Genomic DNA, 20,724 nt, shown 5'->3' with positions numbered 1-20,724 from the left:
TAGTGAATCTCACACACTAGAAAAACCAGAGTATATCACAATCGCGGAAGATGCTGTATATTCCATTAAAGTGCGGTGGTCTTCACGCAGCGCGTGTCCGAATTTAACGTAAACAAACAAAGTATTTCACACGCGTTGCATATGTCGCCATGAAGCCCCTGTCAAGCAGAACGCTGCGCGACGATTATCGCCCTTCAATATCAATTGAACTGTTTCTAGTTTTAATAATACACCATGCTTTTCTATGGTGTATGCTATCGTACGAAATCAACTGAAATGTAACCATGGCAACGCATTAGGTACTATTATTGTATATATACTGACTGTTGACCTCAAATCATAAGATAAGGATGCCACATTTCCGTTCAATGAATGAGTGTATAAATTGTTTTACAATGCGCATGCGCTGTAGGGTCTGTGTCAGCGATATCGTGTCCACATATCACATAATTTATTTAATGACATGCAAATTGTATTTTTGTTGATACACTGAGTGAAAGCATTACCCAGGCAACCTCAAAACGAATTTCAAAGATAGCAACATTATTTGGTGAGTGATATTTATTGAATTATTTCTTTAGTGTCATCCGTTTGTCATTGATCGCGGTTTTGATATTAATACAGACTACCTTGTTTATGTCATGTATTTCGAAATTGACATTCACAGTTCACGACGAGTTCAGACCTTTCTTTCACTAATTGTGCGCGTTCCCTAAATTACCCGTACTCTATTAGACCCATTTCTGTCTATTGTGAGTCGTTAACGGAAATTACGTGATAATTAAATTTGTTAACGTGAATGACCTCAACGTAGTGCCCTTTAATGGATTGACAACATTGACCTCGGCCAGCTTTGCCAGCATTCCCGATCTACCAATGCGGTGATATGAGGGGCCTTGTGGGATGTGCTATTTTTACATATGTATTAGAATAGTAAACAATCACAGTCCCTTTATATTAATTTTATAGCTTTATGAAAGCTTTTGACATTATTTGAAAGAATGTTTTGTTTTTTTTACAAAATTTACAAAAACGTGATGAGCAGCAGATTTATTATAGTAATCAACAATATGTGTGAGGAATTAATGGTCACGTGTTAAATAGTAAGAGGGTACACTAATTATTTTAAAAGCAGGTTAGCCACACGGCACACGGCAAGGGAAAGGGGACTTTACATATTTCAAAACGTGAATGAAACCAAGGTCATCCTCGCAGTTTAAAAAGAAACTACAAATTTAAATTTGAAGCCACAATTTGCCACTAAAGAGAGCGCGATATAACAACTTAATAAAAACAACAAATGGGCAGAATGTATGACGCATTAAACTTTAAAGATGGGTAATGAAAAACACTATGTAATGCGCTACTGTTGAATAGAAAACAATTTGTTCCATAAAATTCGCTTTCTTGAAAAACTGAATCAAGTGTGTCAATTCATATACATATATTTGGATACTCCTACTCATTTGCATACCAAATTTTAAAAGTGGTTGGTAATACTGCCGTAATGTATTAAATCCTTGTACGGTGTCAATAAATTATTGATAATTATTCCTGTTATATCATACTTTGGCTCGATCTTTTGTTCTGACCATGCCTTCTTTATCCGGTAAGCGAGGTTTTTTTTTCTGGAATCAGGCAGAGACAATTTTTTACCTAAAGGCAAGAGCTTAACCCTAATCAGCTAAGTAAGTGTTGGATGGAGGAATGCAACGAGTGGCTCGGGAGTACAAATGCACTGTATCAGGTGTGTCGTGTACATCCGAGTCGGTTTTTTTCTGATCGATCATTGTTCCACAAAAGAAATTACACGACATGCGCACACAGCAACCGCAGTTGGGTTTGTAGAAAATTCCCCCAAAACTGGTGAAACCGACCGTAGAAACTAATGCAGATAATAGTGTGGGATATAAATATACTATTGTACATATCTTATTATTAATTAATGGTCCACGTGACAGGGAATCCGACAAGCGTGTCAACCAGCATGCACCGATAACACTCGTGCAACACGATGTGTGCTAACAACAGAACTGGTTATCGAAAACAAATTCCTGGCGTTTTCTTGAAGGCATGGTACATTAATAACTGCAAGGGTTTAGAATTCACAAAATTGTGTGTGTGTGTTAAGGAAGGATGACATTTTCCGGTAAATGATATTATATATCGGGAGGTTGTTAACGAGGAAACAAAACTAATGGGAAATATCTACAAGATATCCATGGTAGGGGACGTATTAGGAGAAGGGGTCATCAGAGAATTGAATGGCCCATGGACAGATGGCGCATTGGAGATTTATATGTGCTCATTGGGGAGAGTGTAGTGTTCATTTAGAGATAACATATGACCATAGTATAATTTATCCGGGCCACTTAATATCAGTTGAATTGATCTAGTATTAAATTAGCAAATCATGTTATTGTTACACACATTTTTGGTTGGCGGCACCTGCAACATACATACATACCCAATAGGCGCATAAATTACACGCCTTGACGGTAATGTACTGGTGAATCGTGGACAAAAAGTCGATCATTTGGTCCGTTTCTGTTTGTATCGATTTTGTTTCAAAGGAAACAATTCTCTTCTTTGGTGAGATGTGTTCAGACAAACTAAAATTCAAATTATCTGTATTCAGTTGAGCAATACACAGGGGTTAATGCATTTATATGTGTGAATTATTACATTCCATCGATGCGACAGCTTGCTTTAGAACGGCGTTTGATACAGTTGTTACTTTGCTTATATACTAAAGCATGCATCCCACATCACGTCCGCATTCGAATGACTGGATGACCTGCACTTTGCACACTACCATTACTATTGAAAGAAGTAATACAGTACATGCCACAATCGACCCAATATTGCTTAGTTTGGCATATAAAAGCATTTCTTCGGTAAGTGTCATGTGGATGTTAAAGAGTGAGTACTCATCGTAAATGGTTGTATATAGTCATTCATGTATGGCACGGTGTTTCTAACCCTCGCATACAAATTCCAGGTTAATACTTCCAGCGCAACCCTAGAATAAATATGCTTCCCCAATAATATATATATGGATAAGTAGTGACTGTTTAGCTAAATAGCAATACATTATACTGACCACTGTTGTGTGATACATACAGAATGGTTAGGCGAATAGATTACATGTACATGTATTATGGGTGAGTTATATGTCATGGCGGTAAACACAACATACATTACATAACATCATATTTAAACCTAAGACTAACATTAGTACCTTCTATGCTTGTACTCAGTTCGAGTTCGTGTCATGCACCCAGTACATGTTCACTTCTATTTTACAGACTGTAAAATACTTTATTTTAGCTGGAATACATTTTTACTGAAAAGACTTTTTTGGGTGTTTTGTATGGAATTTTTTTATAAATATTTTTGACGAACTCGTCATTCAACTGAATGTAAAATATAGGAAAAATGTATATTCACTGGATTTTAATTTACTGTATCATTCCTTCAGCGTAAATGCCGAAATTTAATTCCAAGCGAAAATGAATGTATTTTACAGTAGTATTTACTCTATTGTTTATTCGGTGTTATTAACTTAGACAACGTATAACACACCTAAATATAAGAACTCATTTTCTCGTCTATGATCGTACTATAAAAGAAAGTATAGTGTTGGTAATGTCATAAACAATGTTAGTTTCACTAATGCATAATAGCAACATTTGTTACAGTAATGAATTATTTGTATTCTAGATAAAGAAATGAAAATATTTCACAATATATAATGTATAAAAGTAGTTGAAATATTATTTCAGCGATAATTAATTTCTCTCTAAAACATTATATCTTTTGACATGTGTATAACCAGTAGCTATCATATCAAAATTTAATTAAGGTCACGAACATACATGATAAAAACGTTCTAGTATGTTACCATGGAAATTATCCAAAATAACGCATATTGCGTTAGTGTAGCTAGTGCATTTTCAAGGATAGCATATTGAGGATGTGACGTCATATGAATATTTGATGCACCAAACATTGCATTTTATTCTGGATCAACCGTCACATTGTACCGAATTATTAACTGAACCATAAAATAACTACACTTATATTCCCAGTCTGCGTGGCTGTCGCTGTATTCAAGGTGCCGCCCTCAACGATATGGTTACCTCATTCATGGTTGTGTAACCGAAAGTTTGAGTAACGTATTTGAATTTTTAATAAAGAATTTAAAAAATAAAATTAATATTTGTCTGTTATGTTACTTGACGAGTATCAGTCATTTTCATCATAGTTTATTTGTAACATATCAAATTGGTTTACTACTTTCGACTTTATGATGCAAATTGTATCCTTGATTAAACATCGTGAAGGACCTCTATGACTAATAAGAAAGAACCTCTGTGACAAATAAGAAAGGACCTATGTGACTAATAAGAAAGGACCTATGTGACGAATAAGAAAGTCTATTTTGCTAGTAAGAATATGCCAATAAAGTCTAGTTATATAACACAAAAAATATATATATCATTTTTTATTTTTTTTTATAAAAATGACATCTGTTAAGCTGGAGAGGTTCTTGAACCGAGTTTATATAACACGCGCAAACGTGAGATTGTAGCGCCATCCAAGCAAAATATGTTAAAACAAGGACATTCGATGTTGAAAGTACTTCAGTTAAAATGTGTACATTGTCTCTGGCCAATTATATTACTCAGAGATGTTTGCTGATGTAAACATTCTTGAACCGAAATATTAATCGCTCTCTTGGCCCGTCTGAAACAATGTCAATCAAGAAGACATGCCATGGCAACTGAATAAAATTTAACATTATATGGAGAAGAATGTGTGACAGTTATTGGTAACAGTTATATAATTGAAATATATTCTGGTGAAATAAAAAATATTAGTACCCAATTACAATTGATCGCTATCAGATATTCTGACTATATTTTTTCGTAAATCATTGAAAAACTTTTAAAGTCATCTAAAGTCTTACGTAAAGACGATATGATGATATGCCAAGAATACTTCAAACATTCAATATTTGATGTATTAATTACTACATTCAGTCACGTGGTGTTAATTAAACCTGTTAGTTAAATTTAACGCATATATGATAAAATTTGATGAGTTTAAAGGCCGCAATTTTGTTCAATATAAAATTTAATTAAGCATTAGACAACTAAAAATTGGTGGTGCGTAAAGGGGCTTTGTGTCTACACCAAATACGCTACTGACTTTGGCTGAATAAAATACTAGTAGGTAGTCGTCGCACTGTGCACGTTCGATGTAATCGTATGGGTAAGATAAATACATCTTTTCAATAAATCGCGCCCACTGGCGACAAAGCACTTCAGTGACGTGAATAGGAATGGGGACACGAAAGTTCTTCACAGAGTCATGATCGTTTTGATCTGTAGTCGGGAAGATTAGATTTTGTCATATTACTGATAAGGTCCACGGTCGGTATACCATTGCCTAGATATTTGCAGCGATATTTGTGTTTTTTCAACAGTCACCGACATTTCTAGCATATACATATTACTCTCCCATGCCATCCAATTGAAACGCATGTAATTTGCCTGAAATAATTTTAACAGAATTTGTGGTATACTCAATTGATTAGAAGCTTCACTGGCACGGTAACCAAAGTTGTCCATTTATTTTAATATCAGAACAGGTGTAAACCAGGCTTTCAAAAGATTACATAAATATAAATGAGGGCGTTTTTGGCCGGTGTACATTGAACAACAATTTTTCAATCAAAAAATGAAACTTTATTGAAGTCATCTTCTATTTGGAGCACATTGAATATATACAAGTGTTTTATTTCGTCAGACATTGATTCATAGAGAAAGAAGGGCATTAGATGCTGCTACGGCTCTATTCATTGAATTGTCGATTACAACAACAATTCTGAGTTACCTATGTATAATCCACAGTATATGCTTATATTACCGGGTATTGGTACAGATGTGTTATGACACACGTAGACTAGACATACTAGAGTGACGCGACCTTGTAACAATCTAACAAGTTGTCACAGTCCCTATAGAGTGACTCATTAAGTGGCGATCATGAATGATTTCATCTTAGGAAGTTTGTTGATATGATTTAATTAGACACGCCATAGATTAATTGTTTATGACATTTACGTGTTACAACAGATAACTGCAATATGATTGACATGTTCAGCCGAAATGTACAAAGCCTTGTTTAGGTCTATATCCGGGGTATTCATCAGTGGAAAACGAAAAAACACACAATCACAATGGGTTGAACATTTTCCCCAAATGACTTCAATTCACAGCCATCTCACCGTTCCTGAATAGTTATGATAACTACCTTAATCATAACAAACTGGCGATGACACTCTTTCTTTGTCTGTTTGTTGTAACATCAAAGTCTGAATTCGATAGAATTCTAGATACACATTATTAATGTGTATATATGTGTAAGCATATATAGGGGGGCAGTTGATACATAGCTGGGTAGGGAAGTGCTCCAAAGTGTGACCATTTTTATACCTGGATAGTGGTAAAATCTATACCCATATTTATACCAAAGTACCATTTCTGTCATCACTGTTTCTCCAAATAAAACAGTTACCGTATTTGCTCTATTAGCATCTCCAATAGAAGCACATGTAAGCCAACAGTTGCATTATATATTGATTTATTAAAATATGTATTTTGACCATAGAAACACCTCTGTCAGTTCCATAAGAGCATATTTATTACCGATATTTATAGAAATAAGACCAGAAATAAGACCGATACTATCCCTATTAGCCAAGTCGAGTCTATGTTTCCGCTAGGAAACAGTAAACCCAATGACGCCAGCGAACAGTGAACGCGATGACGTTAGGGACACAGTGAACGCAATGACGTCAGGGAAACAGTGAACACGATGACGTCAAGGAAACGATGGACGCGATGACGTCAGGGGAACAGTGGACGCGATGACGTCAGGGGAAGAAAATGGTACGCTAATTGAGAGACAAAAAAGGAAAGTCTCATAGACTTCTCACTCGCAACGCGATCTCGGTGGCCATTAGCCTCCATGGTCTATTGCCAATTTATCAACTCAGAAAAGACGACCATCATAATAGTAGGAATATTGTAAAATAGATTGCAATAAATACTGTTTGTTAAAAGTCGCATTCCCACTTTGTATTATTTCCAGAATACATCCCATTGATTGTTGTGATTACCAGGAAAAATGATAAATATCAGTTGCCTTGGCAACAAATCCAGAAATATATGAACACGTTGAAGCTAGGAGGCACTGAAATCCTTTAATCAAAGAATCAAACATAATGTTCATCACTGTAGTCAGTCATATCAACTTTATTTATTTTCGTTCAAAATTCAAAGTCCCTGTGATGCTTACAGAGGTCAGTGACTTTGTCTGCAGATCATACAAAGTAGAAATGCAAATTTAATAATGAATACAACTTTTTTGTATTTCTTGTAGGAATTCTTCTATCAGAACGATATGTCACGAACACTAATAATCGCAGTATGTATAGCAGGTAAGTTGAGGACTATGTGGATATATCAATGTATCATATGTGGTCATGTGATGATTTATGTAATGGCATTCAGTTTCCATAATGTTTTATCTTTGATGACGCTAAAGTAATTATTTATCGCAAACTTTTACTTCTTATTTTGTTCATTCTCATAAGAACACAAGTAAGGGTTTTATCGAGGAAACTGCTGCTACAATGACATTTTATGCATATTATTGTACTGTTTTTCTCAAAAAATTACAATGAACAGAAATGACTAATACTAAAACGAATAATTGTAGGCGGGTTTTGACACAAAATATTTAACTGCCATGTGCGCTGAAATATGCGCACATGTAAAAAAACACTCGCGAGTGGCATTTTAAATCAGTATACAGTATATGTCATTGCATGAATGTAAAATGACAAACAGTAAATTTTGAGTCTGCATAATATATTATATTTACATTGGGTTATATTCAATTTTGGTGGGTAACAATTGGCATTAGAAACAAAACGTTGAGGTAATTATTTATTTATCGCAGGAGAAGGCAATAATTTGCACCATGGCGAAACGTTGATTGGAGACTAATAAAAAAAGTGAAAAGAGGACAATTTTGAATCGTCCGTAAAGGAATAATGTGTCGAAAAAATAATTTTTCTTTCAGTTTTAATATTTTGCCATACAAAGGAGGCCGGAAGTGTTATCACGGCCACGTCCATATTGTAGGGTTGGCACACATGGAATTGTCGACTCATGCAATCGTTAAATGTTGTAGATAGTATAATACGTGTAATGATTTATTTAGTAACGCTGGGAGGTGGCTGCTGTCAAGAAGGCTGTCCAACCAATCTTGATGACACGTTCTACTTACAAACTTGGAGTATTGATGTATATACGAATTGTTCGAAGCAGCTAATAGATGAACTGAGACAGAACACCGACAATTGCAGGTAATGAATCTAATACTGATACCACAAATAATAGAAACAACAAACTATTAAAAATTATAAAACTATCAAGAGTTATTTTTTTTATTTAACCACGAACACACACACATTTGCTCACGGTGACATCATTTAGTTTATTCTTGTAATATATTTTTTTTTTGCAGCGCAAAAGTACAAAATGTCGAAGTGTGCATGAACCAGATTCTACAGAACTGTACGACGGATATGGGAAATAACAATCAAATGAGACAGCATTTAGAGGCATCCGTTAATCCATATCTATTATCAGCCGTTGATCGGTACAATACAATATACTGTACGGAGGGCGGTGCGGACATTCCTAACATTATACCTATTATTGGAAACATTAAATGTGATTATGGGATCCAACAACCGAGCATGGCATGTGGCGACGATTTCATGGAAATGTTCAAGAATAATCCTTTAAATGAAACTTTGTGCAGGTAGGTATAAAACGCAAATCAAAACAAATACTGATAAACAAAACGTCGAATTCAGTCCACAAATTATCAAAATAGTAGTTCCTATTCCTAGTACCTGGCATACAGCGCTTCTATTCGATGCGGCAGTAACCACGTGACTTTCGAACTTCCGGGGTAGACACGTTTTATGTTCTACAGTACAAGACACACATAGTTCACGATATATTGCACAGAATGGCAAAAGATAACACAATGAGCCGTCAGTTTAGCCATCATAGAAGCAGAGTCATGTCTGCCAGTCAGTGTTTTTCACTAAATAAAATTATAAAAATGTTAAATTGATGTTAAATTTGTCATCTCTATTCCAACTTATGTTACTAGTATCTATCTTTACACGTCACCGGAGCAACAATAACTCGTCAAAATGTATGGAATTGTTTAACCAATATATTAAAGCGGGGGAGTCGTCACCTGCGTATGCGTCAGATGGCCATAGCGTGTCATTGTTTATAAACAAGCGTCTACCCATGAGCCTTTGCGTGTTTTGCGTGTGTTGTTATCATCGCTTGGGACTCAATTCCCGCGCGTGCGCAGGTGACGACCCTCCCGCTTTAAACAAACCATTAATGTTAGGAATACAATTCTTACTGCCATCATTCGACTGATATATTCCGCATATAAACATATTTTTCCAGGAAAATGTGTTTTTATTCATCATCCTGCTTTATAACGTGTCAATTGAGATATGGGACCAAGTTCAGATCATGCCCATTTATTTTTATCTTCATTTTCAATCTGTTAACTTAATACGCGCGCTTTTGTATTCGAGATACTTGGATCCCATCCAATCCAATCACGTGATAACTTACCCCTAAACTTTCGTTTCGTGTGGCTACTACTCTTACACTTACCCCGGATTATTTTATATTTTATTGCCCCCCGCAATTATATAGATTCATTTAATTTCCATGACCCTTGTATCGCGAATAGCAGCCAATCTCCAGCCAGCCAACGGGCATGCGTCTAACATACTGAATTAATTAGTTGACCATATTCATTTCAAGTTTAATGTTGCAGCTCATATGTTTGAGTGGGATATTCAGTCACGTATTTCCACTTTCATACAGTCGCCTTGGTTTGGGCACTAAAGTACTTTTCACGACGAGAATGTCGACCTTTATCGAGTAATTAATGAGACAACGTGATATAATGGGTAACTTTTGGGAAACGCATGTCGACGAGTTTTTCCCATAGTGTAGTGGTTTTACCAGGAATGGCAACATTCCAAATTTATTTCTTGAATTATTGATTGAAATTATAGTAATACCTGTCTATAATACGATATATGTCTCAATCTAAATTGTTGAGTATTGATTGATATTTATGTATTGTATGTTGTCCAATAAAGGTAAATTAAAATCTTGTTTTTCTTGCCAGTGCTTATGAGGAAATGGTCATCTGTCAGACGGATTTGCTCGATCAATACTGCCCGGATATGTCAGAAGAAGAACGGTTTAACGACGATTCGTTGAGAAAGAGGAGGAATATCTTCTGTGCTGATGAAGATAGCGATGAATCCAAAAATGCGTATGTGTCTGATACAGCCGCACCGTTATTTAGGATATCTTTGTTCAAGGTTATTTGGTCATATTTTATGGCCATTTATTGCATTTTTTGAAATACTTGAATGTCTGTTTTGTGTAACAAGAATTATTTTAAAAAAACGTCCGTATCTTCATTTTTTGATAATTTTTTGCTGAGTCTCAGATGGAAAATTGATCATTTCAGGTCTGATCTTCGGATGAGACTTAGGAGTTATGTCTTAATTATTGAAATATGCGAGAGTTGAACTAGTTGGGGTTGGGCGACGCAGTTTTAGAGTTATGTTTGGAGTTTTTTTAAAGACATAGACACACTCATAGATCCGAGTGAATTGGTTTTAGGATAGTGTTATTTGTTTGATATTCATTCGATGTAATACGTAACATGTTACTGCGCATGTAGATATAATATCAAACAAATTGATTTAAGCTCAAAAATACTTGATTCCTGGAAGCGTTACTTCATGTTTTATCTGTAAATTCGCCATGTATATCACAATTTTAGATGTTTGATTTGGAATTATAAACCAATTTTACTACTATTGATATTACTTTATTTATCGTCCAGTATTCGAAAAACATAGAATATCACATATTGAGATGCAAATACTGCTCTAAGAATCCCCACACAAAGTAACTGACGTACGCTGCATCTTTGCAAGGTGATGATAGAATTATAATTCCTCTACTAGAGATGAAGCGCTTTTTGACGTACAATGTTACTGAAAGACAGCTTCACAGCCTCACAATTGTCATCGACAGATAATGTTTTAAGGGATATGCATTATGTTCTACGATGCACATCTACGCAGCCATTTGTAAGTGTGAACGAAGTTACTCTCACAATCTTCCCAGTTTGTACGTCACGAACTTCGTCACGCGGGGGCGCGATTTATTGTGCCGTTTTTCTCGGGTTAGAGTCTTGTCACTTATGTTTAAATTTTCAGATGACTGTTTTGTAAACGATGTTGCTCACGAACTATATCCATCTGTTTATTTAGGGTATATAATGTTGAGAAATCGCTGTAAGGATAAATGTCACCACGCACACATTACTTTTCTCATAGTGTGCTTGTGTTCCTTTGTTGGTCTTTATTCACATTACATGGTCGTGTGGTGGTGATAGGGCTCATAAATAAGGTTGTACGCGGTTCTTCGGGTGCTTTTCAGCAATTTTGTCTAATATACGCTGTAATTTGCGTACTTGGATGTGAAGTAATAACTTTAGCTGATTGTAACTAGTATATATCACCGCAGTAAACTTTACCCATGCACACACATACTTTTTGTTACGACTTGATGAGGGCGAGTACTAGCATTTTATTCCCTCTTTAAATTGTCTTTCGCCACATATTACAAAAAGTACTCTCCATAACATAAAATACAACAGACTCTTTAAGAATTCGAAAAGGTCTGAAATGGTAAGTCAGTGAAAAAGTTTTAGATAAATGTCCTATGGTACAAATCATAGAGAATTCTGGGTACTTTGTAGTGCTGTTTGATGAATTACAAATTGTAGCATGACATTGTTTGCGGTTGTCGTCAGATTTATTCCCAACAATTGAACATTCATTAACAAGATTATTTGTATAATTGCAATGTATATGTATTGTTACACAGTATCTGTATACAGTTTTAGTACATATCAGATATATAATCATATTCTGCTTATTATGCAAGAACATTATATGTATTTGTATTTGTAATAAAGATAATTTATTCAAACTTCCATTCCAAGTAGAAACACATTATTATGTATAAATTGTATGTGTAGTTACATTATAATTATAAGTGGTGTACATAACTAATAATTATTATCAAACACAATAAATATGACATAATATGTGAGAAACAAATTTAATGGATTATGATTGCACTGAACTGTGAACACACACCATATCTAACATTAATACGATAGTTGAGAATACAACACAAATATGGTCTTAAAGAAATTACATGGGACGGATTTAATAGCGGGTACCGGCCGGGGTTATGGCGACCGAACGACGTAGCTGAGGTTTGAATTTATTTCAGATTGTTGGACTCGGTTTAGAGCTGATTGCAAAGATTTGGGTCACAGCAAATGCAATATTTGGTTCTTGTAGCAAAAAGTTTGGGTAATGTTATCTGATATGCTGGTTTGACCGTATACCTGGGTATAAAGGCAGGGTTCGCGTTACAATATGTAATAATAAATGGTGTAATGATTGCTATGGGTTGGGTATTAAGCAGATTGTATTGAAAAATTGAACTTTGCTGGGACTTTTTAAAATAATAAGATTTCAACTGTTACGAATAGAGTGGAAAGATTCATAGCTACAAAATTCTTTACTTCATGAAATAAACATTGTGTCGAATGAGAGCACGAAGACCGTGAAATCGGTGTGAAGGTGATGTGATGCTTATTCCATAACCTATTAATTTAAATAATTTGATATTTAATATAACGGTTTAATCACCCTGCACACAAGAAATATATTACAGCTTGACACTTTCATCAATATTAAATCGTTGGAGTGTACTAAGCAATAATGATTCTGCCAAGATACAATTAATATCTTTGAAAACACAATGATTCGGGACAATGAAAAGACGTAAGTAGTCGAACATTCAGTGTTCCCTGGTGTCTGGCAAAATGACAAACAATTTCAGAGGCATATTTCATCAAAAATCATTATTGGACCTTTTACGCTCATTGCGATAATTGCCAAATGATTTCAATTCGTTTCATTCCAATATATATGGCATTGTGAGAATCTCATCAAATACACACTATGAGTTGCCGATCTGAATCTCATCAGTGTGACGTTTCATTCACAACTATTGTCTCCAAACATATTTGAAGTTTATCCGATCACGTTAATGAGATATGCTGCGTCAGTTTTATCAAAGATATTTGACTTGGTTTCACTCATTACGAAAATGACAAATATAATATTGGATATTGTTTTGAGTTTATCAATCTCGACCCTAATTCATACCACGTATGACAATTCCAATGAATAAACGTAATAAAATAGTGCTCTGCCCATTACACGCAAGTTAATTTCCCCCTAAAATATTAATTACCGACTTTATTACGATGATACCACGTATAGCTTTGTGTACATCATTCACATATATAGCAGTGATTAAATAGTGTTCCGCTAATTACATGGCATCCGATATTAATTTCCCCAAAAATAATAATTCCCTATGCTATGTGTACACGTATAGAGTGGTATTTAGTACTCTATGAATGATAACAATTATGTCTGATGTTTGGGATCGAATTACTCAAATTGTAAATTAATTTGACAATGTCTAGGATTTATATTCGAAATTATATTCATATATCCGTCAGCGACTACATTGTCGATATTGTTTATCTTTATAAAGCGTAAAACCGCAGCGATAAGACAGCTTGGGGAATAGTTCTACCTTCGCATCTTATCGTAGTTACAATGTTGAGTGTTCAAACATTTATGGGTGTTCTGAGAGATACTTATCTAACGGGAAATCCGCTATTCTTAATACGTATACCGGGTGTTTTTGTATATCGTATGGCATGTGGTGTATCAGATCACTCTATTAGTATACGATGAAACGATTACATTTCTATAAAATACAACGTTCATGATATGCAGTTTGATTTCTTTTTCCCCAAATAAATGTAAAACTGTCCAAATTCAAAAATGTGGTAACGTACCCGAAGAGATGGTAATAGTAAAACACTCACCGATGAAATGTCTCAACAAGTCCGCGAAAAAAATCAATTCGACGAACACCCTTGATTTGACAAAATGCCGTCGCTTATAATGTTGTGCGATCGCTAAAACATTGTATGATAACATTATTTGAGCTAATGACAAATAAATATCTCAAATTCGTCTTGTATTGCTCTCAATAATATTGCATCTATTACTCAACTTAAAATATTAACAGGTCTACTTTATATACAACCAAAATATTGATTATTTACGGGGTGGCCATCTCGTTATTGTAGTCAATGGCCTTCGATGATTGCGTGTTCATTCTTTGATTCTTTACATGATCCCACCACGTACACACGGAGATAATCGCCGACCCCAATATGACTAGAACAGTTCCAGCTATATCCAGCTTTCCTGGTTGTATATTAGTTATACACACCTGTAAAATAAATGCCACGACAACTTGAACATTTGTTAACAAGTTGACGGTCACCGCCCCTTCCATTTGCAGGCTACTGTGAAACGCACAAACAAAGCTAGCAGAGCATAATGCCAAGGCAGATACATAAGATATTTCCTTCAAACTCCAAGTCCATAGTTGCGTTTCCATAACCAGTGATAGAGTCAAGCAGATAAGACCTGATATACAGTTCATATAAAATATCTTAACAAAAGTCGTGACATCGTCTGAAATTGCATCCCACATAATGCAAGAGAGTGAGTGGAAGAAAGACGAGCAGATAGTCATGGTGTAAGCAAATCCAGTGGTATCAATGCGGCTGTCCATGACAATGGTTTCGTTCATTGGTGTATCTATATCACCGAATATAAAAGTTGGCCGCATTATTAAAACGGTTCCAGCTGTAATGATAAGGAAACCTAGTACGTGTGAAATTTTTAGACGTTCTCCGTTAAATATAATAGATCCCACGGCACAAAATATGGGTGTAATTCCTGCGTACACGGCGTACTCGTTCCCAAGGGGTAAATGGTATACAGCGTAAACTTCCGTAGAACTACCGACGGCAGTGGCGGCTCCGATCCCGACAAGGAGTGTATTGATCTTGACAGACTTGAAAAGAACTGTATCTTGAAGGTAAAGAAGTGCCGGTATTGTGGATAAGACAAGCACTGAAATACTGTAGAGAAAGGCCACTTGTATGGGAGGAATACCTCCCGATGCAATCAAAGTATAAAATATTCCGTTGAACGCATCTAGGACACCGGACAGCAGAGCTAGGAAAACCCATGTAGCTGACTTCAATACAGTAGCGAGACCGGGTCGCAGTTGTTGGGACACTTCATCAGACAGTAATCTTGTCTTTTCTTGGTATTTTCCCATCTTATTTTCTGTATATTCTTAGGTGCTTTAACGAAATTGTGGAATTGACACAACTGGATGTATGTGTAATACAGTAGACGGTGATTTGTACAATCAGGTTATATATGAAATTATCTTTAATATATACGTAGATCATTAGTTCCTGTCATTTGCGTGGGTAGATCAACTGTCAACTTTAACAATATCAACACATTGTTTCAATTATATCAATTCACGAGCAGCACAATGAGAACAATCTTAAGATCTGAACTGAGAACGAAGCCCCCGTGAATGTAATTGGCAGCGAAGCAGAAGTGCCTTCGATTATCACAAACAAACCGCGATAAGCGTGATACTACATTCATTACTTCTCCAATTCAGCTCACAATCACGTATCCCGGCGTTGTTGTAGTACATACGTTAGATGGTCCCCAAAGCGGGAAGTGTTATAGGTATATCATGGTTCATACATTTTTGAATACGCATCATTGTAACAAGACGATAAGACGCCCAATGTAGGAATTTTCTCTTATCGCTTAGTTCCTATGCATTACAATATAAACAGTACTGATAATATAAACGCCGACGTTCATTTTATTTACAAATCATTTTATTTATAAACTAAATATTACGTAATTGTTTTTAAACGTAACTTTTGTTTTTAGGAAATAATCCAATCTCGTGTGTCAAAACTCAATACTCAGGGTAAACTTTAACCTGATAAAACTATGGTGAAACATATGCTTGATCACATTCCGTCAACACCCTGGGTCTGTGACCAGGACGGCCAATAACTGAAATACTCTAGTTAAACGTGTACAACTTTGTTACGTACAAATTATCTACTGGGACCATGCATATGAAATGACCAGTGTTTTTGGGAATTACTTTGTGAACATATTACTTGTTGCTATGACAGGTCATATTTGAACAAATACATGATATTATTATACATCTGTCACCGTAACGCCATAAGTTACAGCGTGCCGTAATTTTGCGGTATTTTACGGGGTATTTTCATCTTACCATATTAAGAATGCGAATTCCAAATATGGAATGATTACGATCGCAAGCGTCCTCTAATAATAAAAACAAACGCGGCTGCCACCAGGGTTTTACCGGAATCCACACAAAGAAGTTCGCTGATTATGTTCTACACTTTTTGGATTTCGGCATTCCCACGATGTATCATTGGAAAGAAAAGATGTATATTAATAAGGTTATTACGAGGATACCTCAAAGCATGCACTCAGACAGTACGCGGTCGCATCGACTTCAGCTGCGCGTCGGTAGATACTAGGTGCATACCTTGAGGTATCCTCGTAATAACCTCATATTACTGTATACTGTATACAATAATCAATGTTTTGGTTATAGAGACTTCCGTTGAGAAAAGTTACACATGACTCGTTCTATATTTCATTTTAGAAATTGTACGTAATAAAACGCCGTTTTAACGTTGGGAACTACATTTTCAAGAACTAAAAAACATACTTTGACGATAGTTTTTCGCGTTTGTTTCGAATTCGAACCAACCAATACAGTTACCATAAAATGGTTATTTATCTATCTCCCTTGCCACTAATATTTTTATTTTCAGTATCAATGTGAAATTTGCATGCAATCAACACAACTTCTTTCGTACAAAACGACGAAATCGACGACCTTCGCATTCCAGTCTTTATTTTGGCGATCTGATTAGTGGAAATGGTAGTTGAAACGTGATCACAAGTTTGGCATTGCTTTTAGTGTATTTTTATTTAGCTAATCATATCAGATGTAATTGATACTACAATATCCGAGCATTGTTAACCAAATTGCTTATATATTTAAAATCACACACTCCCTCTCGCAGTCATAAACTACCGAGGTTATTCCAGTGAATCATGAATTACAAATATCGACAGAACAAAAACCTAAATGACGTCAATATAGCATTCCTTTGTGCAGAAATCTTATATGATATTTGAATATCAATATAAAGCAATAATTCGAGTGGTTGTACACAATTTCATTTCCATTGTTCGAGTGTTTCAGTGGCTACAAATTAATTAATGTGTGTGCAACTGTAAACCTGAAAAATTACTTGTTTTTATATTTAGAACTTAACGTCTACGTCACGTGCGTACCTTCCCCATTGACAGCAATATGATTGTCTTTCCCCATTGCTTATTGAATTCTGCTACCTTATAAGTAGGGACCATTGTTGTGACTGTTCAATCGAAATAGCTACTGAGCTAACAATGAGTTTGAACGAAAAAAAACCTTATGTTTACGAGGGATGAGACTTCAGAACAAAACTTGTATACTGAGTGGAGAGATCCACAACTCGGATATAGTGATACGGACGAAGAGTTCGGACAATTCTCATTCACCACTGGTTCCAGCCGCGGCGGCACCGTGGGGGCATTGGGGGCGGCCGCCCCCACGATAAAATGAAACTCTGTCTCTATCTCATCTATATATACACCCATCTCCAGAAAACGTAAGAGAAATATACCTGAGTGTACCATCAAAATTTGCTCCCCAAAATGCAGGAAACAGCGTTTCAGAGGGTTTAGATTTCAACATTCAGTTTTTCATGGGGGACCATACCCTCGGACCCCCCGAGAAAGGTCGCGCCTCCGACGCTCGATTAGTTGACATTCACATATAAAATCTTCGCTCCGACAGTCAAAAAAAAGCTGCCGCCGCCCCTGGATTCACACTATTACTTGCACTCTCATCACCGTGTGAACTAACAAACAGTATTATGTCGTGGATCGGACCTACTGCACATTAAGAATAAATCTACTAAGCCCTGCATACTGAAGTATTCGTATCTCTTCAATGTATATGCTTTAACCGCCTGGCAATGATCCCCGTATGTACCCAAACTTGGTAAAAACCTCGACCACACTACTGAATTCCCGGACCAATACAATCTGTATCATATCGGAAATTACTATCACAATTAGTTACACTATACTTTTCGAGAGACCAGGATAGGATAAAGTGGGTATGGCGAAATATGTAAATACAGTTGACTGTGACACATAGTTAAAGTGCCTGTGCAGTGCCCACCCTCACGTTTCCCATTTTAGATCTGTATCCCACTGAAATGGGCAGTTATTGATTTTTTTGCTGAAAATGATTACTCGTATCCAAGTAAATTTGGGATATTTCTCGTGTTGTAGCCACGCCCACCTATTCTGAAACGGTCGACTGTTTCCGGATTTCCGACTCTCGCCGAAAGTGCGCCACAAAATGCCAAAATGTGAGAGGAAGTCATACCCCTGAGCCGTAATAACACTGGTCATTCAGTATACTTGTAAACGATATACATTTTTCAGTCGGCGTTTTTTTTTTTTTTTCGTTTTTTTTTTGTCTATTTTTTTTTTGAGAGAGAGAGTTTTTAGATGTTGTGTTGTGGGCAGTTGCAGTGAAACGTATAGTTATAGTGTAAGTATTCACACGTTTCTAATCGATCCGAAGGTGCGACATCAGTGGACGAAAGCCACTTAGCCTCAAATTCTTTTTTACCTCCATGCTTGCAGCTTGATCTGCGTAATAATTTCTGAAATAAGAATCCGGCTTTGGTCAATGTGTTTCCACCAAATAAAGTTTTAATATGATGTTATAATTATGACAATCACGCCATGAAATACGCTTACTCGAATCCACTCTGAATTTATCTGTATGTGTGTCGATCTCGGTTATTTTTGTTATCCAATTAAACGCCGCTTTTAACGCACTTACCCTCGTCGTGACCCGACGCGTTCACCTATTTCAACAAAATTTCAATTTACTTCCACGCGGCTGTCATTTATTTAGTAACTGTGATTTGTCGTTTTTTTAAATTATTTTATAGTGATCACTATAGTCTAATGTTTAGAATGTCAAAATATGTTCTCTTTTATTTTAATTTTGAAAGTTTTACTCAGACGATCGATGAAATAAAACAGTGTAGTGACGTGCCTAGTAACCTGCTAAATAACGAGATAATTCCGACGTCAAATTCTATTTTGTCCAGCGACAGTGTACAAACGTGCGCCGCTGACGATCACGGTGACCAGCTACACCAGAACGAACATATTTCGCATCTAACTCAACCCCATGCAACAAAAATTGATACTATGTGTTCAGTATGGTCCATTCCTCCTCGACGAACAAGTACATAAGTGAAAATTTAGTCAAAGACGAGAAAACTGCAGAAGAAATTTGCCTTATTTACACGTATCGGCAATGCAAGCTGCCATGCGACTTCCCCTCCTGCCGTTTGTAATTAATATTTAGGATATCAATTAAAATGTTCTGTCATCTGGTGAGGGTCGCATATTTACTTCCATGATTTGCCCAACTCTTACGGCCTAGAGTAAGGTGAATATATATAGTCTTGTTTAAGAACATGTAACCATGACAATGTAACTACATTGAAACTGTTTGGAAGAAAACATACAAAATATGTTCAGAGCCAGTGGTACCGATAATGTGCCATTAATTAAATTTTAAATAACTATTCACAGTGTCACAACCAAAGTTGCTGTACAGATGTGTAAACCATTTAATTTATATTCATTAATGTTTGACTGGTTTCACCTTTGAGAGTACGACCTGAGGCAGATTTTCACATATGAAATGACGTTTTAATAATTTACATCAGTATTCTGATTAGCAAACCATTATTTAGTAATACATATTTAATTCATAATTAGATTCTGAAATAACGTTTATTCACATATTCAGCACTTCGAGACTAATTTCCTATCAACAATAATTGCACGTCTGCACAGCCTGCGTGTCCTATTGTGGGATGTGAACGCATTACTATCTGTATTTGAACAGGTCGAATTATAAAAACATTCACACAATAATCATTGAATAATACAACGTCGATGTTGTTAACAAAGTGTTGTTAGTTACTATTGTCATATCACCAAAAGCCTTTGGAACTTTACATATACCTTCAGGGAACCACTTTTTGTTAATGTTCGCACTTATGGCGACCGTAAACTGTTTACAATATACACAGAATGGAGATTATCTTATACTGAATATCAAAAGAAAGACCGTCTTTAACGATACTTCGGGGCAATTACAAAATGTTAATGTTATTCAATACGTACTTTTTTCGTATCATATTTCCTAAGGTATATTTTTACAGCCTTCAAGCCTTTATTTTAGCATGTATCTTGGTGTGTGTAGTTATTATCTGTCGTACTGTGAGTACGTAGCTACACAAAAATCA

At 35.8% G+C, this 20,724-nt stretch overlaps 2 protein-coding genes across 2 annotated transcripts; one reads left to right on the top strand and one right to left on the bottom strand.

The window, feature by feature from the left end:
• The first annotated feature begins 502 nt into the window (after nucleotides 1–502).
• On the top strand, nucleotides 503–11,024 carry LOC144350791 (uncharacterized). The gene is made up of 6 exons (XM_078008864.2): nucleotides 503–550; nucleotides 2,756–2,897; nucleotides 7,453–7,510; nucleotides 8,299–8,443; nucleotides 8,605–8,904; nucleotides 10,321–11,024. Exons 2-6 carry the CDS (start codon nucleotides 2,757–2,759, stop codon nucleotides 10,559–10,561), a joined length of 885 nt encoding a protein of 294 aa, XP_077864990.2. The 5' UTR covers nucleotides 503–550; nucleotide 2,756; the 3' UTR covers nucleotides 10,562–11,024.
• Nucleotides 11,025–14,441: 3,417 nt separating this feature from the next.
• Nucleotides 14,442–15,518, bottom strand: LOC102807221 (solute carrier family 35 member G2-like). The gene has a single exon (XM_006815923.2). It carries the CDS (start codon nucleotides 15,516–15,518, stop codon nucleotides 14,442–14,444), a length of 1,077 nt encoding a protein of 358 aa, XP_006815986.2.
• Nucleotides 15,519–20,724: the final 5,206 nt, after the last annotated feature.

Source organism: Saccoglossus kowalevskii, chromosome 3 (genome assembly GCF_978046115.1).
Source record: "Saccoglossus kowalevskii chromosome 3, keSacKowa6.1, whole genome shotgun sequence".
Classification (NCBI taxonomy): domain Eukaryota; kingdom Metazoa; phylum Hemichordata; class Enteropneusta; family Harrimaniidae; genus Saccoglossus; species Saccoglossus kowalevskii.
The sequence above is the reverse complement of the archived record's forward strand: the minus strand, read 5'-3'. Positions and strand labels throughout refer to the sequence as shown.

Bases quoted from the DNA above. Each gene is read 5' to 3' on its own strand.
- LOC144350791 (XM_078008864.2), top strand. From the start codon at position 2,757: ATGCATCCCACATCACGTCCGCATTCGAATGACTGGATGACCTGCACT. The intron at 8,444-8,604 runs GTAATGAATCTA...TTTTTTTTGCAG, and splicing joins CAGAACACCGACAATTGCAG to CGCAAAAGTACAAAATGTCG. The intron at 8,905-10,320 runs GTAGGTATAAAA...TTTTCTTGCCAG, and splicing joins TTAAATGAAACTTTGTGCAG to TGCTTATGAGGAAATGGTCA.
- LOC102807221 (XM_006815923.2), bottom strand. From the start codon at position 15,518: ATGGGAAAATACCAAGAAAAGACAAGATTACTGTCTGATGAAGTGTCC.